The 7,239-nt window shown below is 41.0% G+C and overlaps 1 protein-coding gene across 1 annotated transcript; it reads left to right on the top strand.

Moving 5' to 3' along the window:
• Positions 1–5,315: 5,315 nt before the first annotated feature.
• LOC124233154 (taste receptor type 2 member 134-like) lies at positions 5,316–6,272 on the top strand. The gene has a single exon (XM_046650295.1). The coding sequence runs from the start codon at positions 5,316–5,318 to the stop codon at positions 6,270–6,272; it is 957 nt and encodes a 318-aa protein (XP_046506251.1).
• The last annotated feature ends 967 nt before the right edge of the window (positions 6,273–7,239 follow it).

Here is a 7,239-nt window from a genome sequence, read left to right as displayed (position 1 = left end):
TATTTTTTCCCAATGGAGTTCACCATAAAAGAGTATGGAGACCAAGATACTAGAAGAGATTGGGGAAATCAGCAGACATGGTTAAAGGAGATTCATAGGTGAGAAAGAAATTTCCTCTACTTTTCTAGGCTTTTCTGGCAGGTCTAAGAATTAAATTCACATGAGACATAATAAGAGGGGAAAATTAAACAAATTTAATAACATATATATGTGGGAACATCCCAGGAAAACTGAGTAACTGACCAAAATGGCTGAGGCCACCACCTTACATACCCTTGTCAGCTAAAGACAAAGGAGCACGTTGAGGGTAGTGGTTTGGGATTTCCAAGAGGAAGAAGACTATTCACATGGAGATGGAAAAATAGATGTTTGGCAAACAGATCTTTGTTATGTCTTGCAAAGGCAATGAGACCTGGACAGGGCTTTGATCAAATGGGCCTTGCCAGATTCCTCCCTGTCTACCACAGCTAGTTCATATTATACTATAGTTATCTATGGTATTAGCTCTTTCTTGAAACATGCCTTCTCCCTTAAATTCTTAGGCAGTTGGGGGAGGCTCAACGTTTCTTCCTGAGTCTTTTGTTCTTAAATATAATCAAGCCAAAGAGACAGATTTTGGGGTAGCAAATTCTGTTCCCCTACAGTTTCATGTGTTTGTCAAATAGGAGTGAAAAAAGAAAACAAGAGAGAATAGAGGTACATAGAATTTCCAAATAAACCCCTCCAATTATGGTAAGTAGTCCAACGATCATGAAAATTTCATCTTCCAATGCTTCTGAGTGTTTAATTTCAGATATCATGTTTTCAATTCCCAAGAACTCCTCTTTTAAAAATTTGAGTATTCCTTAGCAACATTGTGTTACTTTATATGGCTTTCTTATACTCTCGTAACTGTCTGAAATTATCAATGCTTTTGTTAATGAAAGGTTTCTTCTCCTTGCATTGTTGTTTGCTCCAAGTAGCTAATTTGTCTGTCTTTTGGTCTTATCTTCATCTTTTCTCAGATGTCCCAAACTCCCTGTTTGCTGATGTTGAGTAAGGGATGCAAAGGCTGATTGGAAACTCTGACGTCATGAATGGGTCTTGTTGATCACAAGCTTCACTGTAGAGGGATTGGCCTGGCCAATTATTTGAGGCATCTCTGATATTGGTGTCTTTAGATCTTCCTCTTGGAAAGTTTATATTCTTAGCAAAGACTATACTCATTTCCTGCTTGGAGGCTGAAGGCTTGCATGCTGGTGTCCCGGAACTAAAGTGAGGGAAAAAGATTTGTTCACCTAATTTTCCTGTTTTCAGTATACTCTTTCTGCCACAAATGTGGTTGAGATACACACAGCTTAGGGATCCTGTTTTGTTCTCTCCAGAGAATACACCTCCAGTTTTTCCTGGGGTGGGAAGGAGTGTCTGCCCAGTTACTCAAAAGGGAAGAAGTGATCTCAACATCTGAATCTTAAACTGACTTATAACCAATTTTTACCTATTTTTCTCCAGAGGTACCAGGTATTGCAAATCCTGAGTAAAAGTCAGGTTAGTTCTTGATTTTCTTTCTGTTTGCGTAGGATTTAATTTTCTCAGATCTGCTATGCTTTGACCACTCTTTCATCTACTTTCCAGCTTCCGAAATGCTTTTGTTTTCTCTTTCTCTTTGTTGTCGTGGATTGGAGCCTTGAAAATAATTTCTAAGACTTCCTTTACAGTAAATTTAGAAGACCTTTGAGAAAGGAATAAAGGAAGATGCATTGATTTAATCCTTTTCCCTCTTGATGACTTTTGATGCGGGAAAGCAGTTTCAATTTTGTTTTTTATGGTGGCGTCCTGTCTTTAACTGGAATCTTGTGCAGAAGCTCAGTCTATAAAGTAGATAGATAGATCTGCTCTTTTGAAGAGGGGATGAAGGACTGTGGTTCTACTTTCTCAGTTCTCCTTCTGTTCCTTCCCTACTATGAGAACCTCCTGGATGGCATGGTTTGTCATCCACTGATTTAGAAGCCGAACGTGATTTATCTCTCCAGTAGATGTTTTTAGACATTCAAGAAAGTTTATGGCTTTATGCAAGGAGCATCGATTTATTCCTTAAGAGATTAACTTTATTGTTTCCAATTGCACAAATAGTGCAAGACAGAGAAAAGAACGGTTCTAAAGATTTTTGCATTGGGATACAATTGGACTATGCACCTCATGGCAGGCTAATGTTATAATCTTAAAAACAACTTTAAAATGTTATTTTTAAAATTTGATATGAAAGTGTGTAAATTTACCTGAATATTAAACAATATTTAACTATGCTTACACATTTTGATAATTGAGGATGCTGGAGACTCCAAATTTATTTTTAGATAGTTATAATTCTATTTTATACACTCTTACTATTAGATGCATTGCTTTATCCAAAATTATTTACCTGATTATATGAGTAAGATGATATTTGTAGAGTTACAAAAGTATCTAGAGCTTATCCTGTGTGAAATCATTAGTAAATTTTTGCATGGTTTAACCTAATATATATGTGCAGTCTAGCTATTAAAAATTTATTTCATTCCTCCTCTACTTTTCCATGGCAGAGACCATCAGTGACCTGATGAAACCATGGAAGAATGTGGAAGTATTCGTACACTTTAGGTCACTCAAAGGTCCGGGGGGGAAACGGACACTAAGATTTAGAGATTCTGCCAAATAAAATGTATGTTATCACATCTCTAAGATGACTCAATGCATTTTTGAAGGTAATGAGAAAAAGTAAAATAAAAAGAAACTAATGAACAGAAACCAAAAAATTCCTTTGCTACTGTAGAGAACCAAAATGAAGGAAGTTCTCGTAGGTCTCTTCAGAATCATCCACTTGGAGTCTGACCTTCTGCTGTTACTTGTTTGACACTAGCATCATTTCATGGAGGAATCAGACACCACCCTAAAAAATATATTGCCAATTGTGCTAGAGAAAGATTTATCAGCTTCATTCGCAGGCATGGGACACCTTTAGGAAAAAGAAACATGGTGGAACTCTTGTGAGAAACAGCTAGTATTTTGATTGCTGTTGCATGTGGAAGGACTCCGAAAACAGCTGACATCACTGTCCACCTGTGGCCTCTTTTGGATGCAGACTATGAATGGGACATGAGACCTCTGTACGACATATCTATTGGAGCACTGAGAGACGGATGAGCATGTGCCTGAGGAGGGGTACTCTTTCAACCTCCTACAGAAGAGTACTGAAAGAGCAGAAAACATTGACTTTATAGACCTGTCAACCGTAGAGAAGCAAATTCCTGAGAAAGAGTGTTGCTGGGGAACAGTCTTGTGATGCTGTGATGACTGTGTAAGTCACATCAAGGTCATCTATGGTACAAAAGAATATTCAGTTATGTGTGACTGCAACAGAGCATGTGTGCTACAGCCTCAACCAGCTTCTTGAAGACATCATGAAGCTGGCGTGTTGCCAAAAGATTTCGAGACTAGCCAGAATGTGAAATAGGCAGAAGCCATTCATTGCTGCCATCTTCAAGAAGGAGACAGGAAAACACTCAGAGAACTAAACCAAGTCACTGAAGCTGAGTTTCAAACCCTTGATCAGATTGCATTATCTGCTCTTTGATAATCTTTTTACAGAAATGAAGCAGCTCTTCAACCAAATGGCATATTATGAAGGCACCAAACCTCATTTTCTTGAGGTTTCCACAATAAATGTTTATATGTTTTGATTTCTCTAATGTTTCACATGCAGACTTTTCATTTGTGGAATCTTACGTGCAACCATGTAATGTGGGGGGCAAAGGTCATAAGGGAGGACTGTGACTCCAGGATCCTCGTCATCTGAAGAGCGGACTCTCTCTCCTGCTTCTCCACCTGCATCTCTGCTTTGTGTTACCCTCCTTCTTTCTCTTCCCTCTTTCTCCTTTTGCTTTTCTTTTTTTTCATGTTCATGGTCATCCTACCTTTTAAACCTGCCTTAGCTGAATCTTCATGGCTCCCTGAGCCTGTATTGGCTGATCTGAACTAGTATCACATTGTGTAGTTGTTGGTGGAGGCAAAATGCAACGTGTGAAATCATTTTATAAATGGAGAGATGTTCTAACAAGTTGGTTGTTACCCTATAAAACATTGTTATAGGAGGTGGCTCACCCTGCATACGGCAGTCCCTCCCTGTGTGTTTGTTGTGAGCTTTGTTCTGAGCTCCTCTTTTCATCCCACTGACTCTTACTTCCCTCGCTCCTACTGGGAGGTCTGTTCTGGATCTGATCTCCCAGTTTCCTTTCTCTGTCTTTCCCTTCTCCTTATTGTGACTTCTCTACTCTTTTTCATCCCTTCAGAGCCTTCTTAGGAAAGGATTAATTTTGGTTTGCCATGCACATTGAAGCTAAGGTGTTAATCACTAACAGTTTTGATGTTAATATGTCAGCAAAATTCATATTTTAACTGGAGACTCCTTGAACTCCAATATGGAGACTGCCAGGGAAATTCTGAGGAGCACGAGAGGTCAGTGGAGGAGTTAATGAAGCCTGTTCCTAGTTCTTCCAAGACTTGTGCATATGAATGACATTTTACTCCACCCATTCAGGAGGTGGGTCTCAAAATAGTATGCATTATATTATTTGAATAGAATATTTACCTAGGTCATGAAAGGTCAGGGAAAGTTTGTTGTTAAAGGTGGAAAGCAAGGAGAAGGGGATTTTATTTTATTTTATTTTTTTTAGTGATTGACCCTGAGCTAACATCTATTGCCAATCTTATCTTTTTTTCATCTTCTCCCTAAAGCCTCCAGTAGATAGTTGTATAGTCTAGTTGTAGGTTCTTCTACTTCTGCTATGTGGGACACCACCTCAGCATGGCTTGATGAGTGGTGCTAGGTCCATGCCCAGGATCCAAACCTGTGAAACACTGGGCCGCGTGAACTTAACCACTCAGCTGTGGACTGGCCCCTGGATATGGTCATTTTAAAGGGAAAGTAGTAAAGAAATAGTACAGTAAGAAATAAAGTGCAAAATACAGGCATTTCAATCACTCCTGGAGCCTCTATTTTGTTAAAATTTCACTGAATCTGGCTCTGAAAAGAACAGGCAAATAAAGGTAATGCAAATAGAGACAAAGTGTCATTGAGCCGGGAGTGATTTGCATGGCAACGGAGATCACAGGAATCCTGTTTTCAAATCCTAGGAGATTAGGGTTCTATGCTGGTAGCTAGGCTTTTGCATGAATCCATATTTCCTGCATCTCTGATCTCAAAAGGGTGGCTTGGCCACAGAAGCTGTTTTTCCTTGTGGATGTGTCTCAGAACTTCAAAGTAGGAACTGATTCTCAGCAGAACTTCCCTGGAGAAGATGCCCTCTTCACTCATGTTGATCTTCATGGCCACTTTTTCCCTGGAGACGTTGATTGCAATGTTGCAGAATGGCTTCATTGTTGCTGTACTGGGCAGGGAGTGGGTACAAGGCCGCACACCCCCCTCGGGGGATGTGATTGTGGCCTGCCTGGCTGCATCCCGGTTCTGCCTGCATGGGCTGGCCCTCCTGAACAGCTTCCTGGGCTTCTTTAAGTTTTCTTCCAAAATTTACTGTTTCAGCATCCCCTGGGACTTTATCAACACTCTCAATTTCTGGCTGACTGCCTGGCTTGCTGTCTTCTACTGTGTGAAGATCTCAACCTTCTCTCATCCCACCTTCCTCTGGCTGAAGTGGAGGATTTCTCGGTCAGTGCCCAGGCTTCTGCTGGGCTCCCTGATCATATCTGGTGTGACAGTCATCTCATCAGCTACTGGGAATAGCATCGCTGTGCTGAGGAGTACCTCCCAGAGTTCCCCTGGAAACCACACTTTGGCTGATAGAATAAGCCCCTTCTTTTGGCACTTTTTTCTGAGTCAAGAGCTACTTGTGTTGTTGCTTCCTTTTCTCCTGTTCCTGGTGTCCACCCTCTTGCTCATGTTCTCACTGCACCAGCACCTGCAGCAGATGAGGGCCCACAGACCCAGCCCACATGATCCCAGCACCCAGGTTCACATCACGGCCCTGAAGTCACTTTCCTTCTTCTTTGTGTTCTACACATCATATTTCCTGTCCCTGATTATTGTTTCTATGCAAATCACAGCCCTGCAGCATCAGTGGCACTGGGCCTGGGAAGTGGTGACCTATGCAGGCATTTGTCTGCATTCCAGCATCCTGGTGCTAAGCAGCCCCAAGCTGAGAAAGGCCCTGAAGACAATCTTTGGAAAGCCCTTGACAAAAGATGCTTCATCTCAAGTTATCAGTATCAATAACCAGTATCAATGGACAAGCCCATGAGTGGCAAGAATGCACCAGGTTTGGGTGCTGACCTTATCTCTTTTAATGTCCTTCCTTTCCCACCCCTTCCATGCCCCATTATTCTTTTTCTATCCATCTCTGCACCTACCCTTCATTACACTGCTCCTAGTGCCTAATCTGTGCACTAAACTACCTTGACTAAGATGGCGGCCTCATTTCCTCACAGGCCCCTATCACCCTCTATATGAGTGACTCTAATTATATTCTCTAAGCACCACTGTAGTCTGTACTCCCTTTACAGAGACTGGTAATGGTTGTCAGTTTCTTCTGTGGTCAACCTCAAGTGTTAGTTTTTAATGGTAGCATAGATTGCCCCACACCATCCACTTTGTGACATCAACTGGCTCCTCATTCTCACTCTGCTTTCAGCTCAGTCTCTCTACTTCAGCCCAATAAAGCTTATTTCCATCTCCCTGCATGTTCCTCCCTCCAGCCTGTGGTTAATAGGCCTAGCTGGAACTTCGTTTTTTCCTTTCTTTGTCAATCTTTGTCATTCCGTGCTTTTCTGCCCTGCTTAAGGTCAAATCCACTCATGGGACTTTTTCAATTTGATCTCATGTTAGGCTGAGAGTTGGTATGATTTTTGTGTCCCTATAGGTCTTGTCCATGATTTTGTGCATTTGTTACATCTTGAATTAAAAGGAATTGTCTAATGTTGAAATGCTTCTAGGTTTTGGCCAACAGAAGAAAGAGAAGGAGAACAGAGAAAACTTTCTATAGTTCTTAAATTTGATCAGTCTTCTCCTCCTGTCCACTGAGCCCGGATTGCACCCTGAAGGCCAATGCTTAGGATGGTAATCTCCAAATTGGACTGTTTCCATTCCAGAGTGTGGGCAAAATGATCCATTTGATATATGAAGAAAGTGTGGCAACTTCAATTTCCATTTATTTTTATCATATCTTTTGAGTTCCTATTTATTGGTGTATGTTTTATGATGCACATAAT

The sequence above is a fragment of the Equus quagga genome, unplaced genomic scaffold (assembly GCF_021613505.1).
Source record: "Equus quagga isolate Etosha38 unplaced genomic scaffold, UCLA_HA_Equagga_1.0 154868_RagTag, whole genome shotgun sequence".
NCBI classification, from domain to species: domain Eukaryota; kingdom Metazoa; phylum Chordata; class Mammalia; order Perissodactyla; family Equidae; genus Equus; species Equus quagga.
Note: the sequence above shows the minus strand (reverse complement) of the source record. Positions and strands in the feature narration are given on the sequence as shown.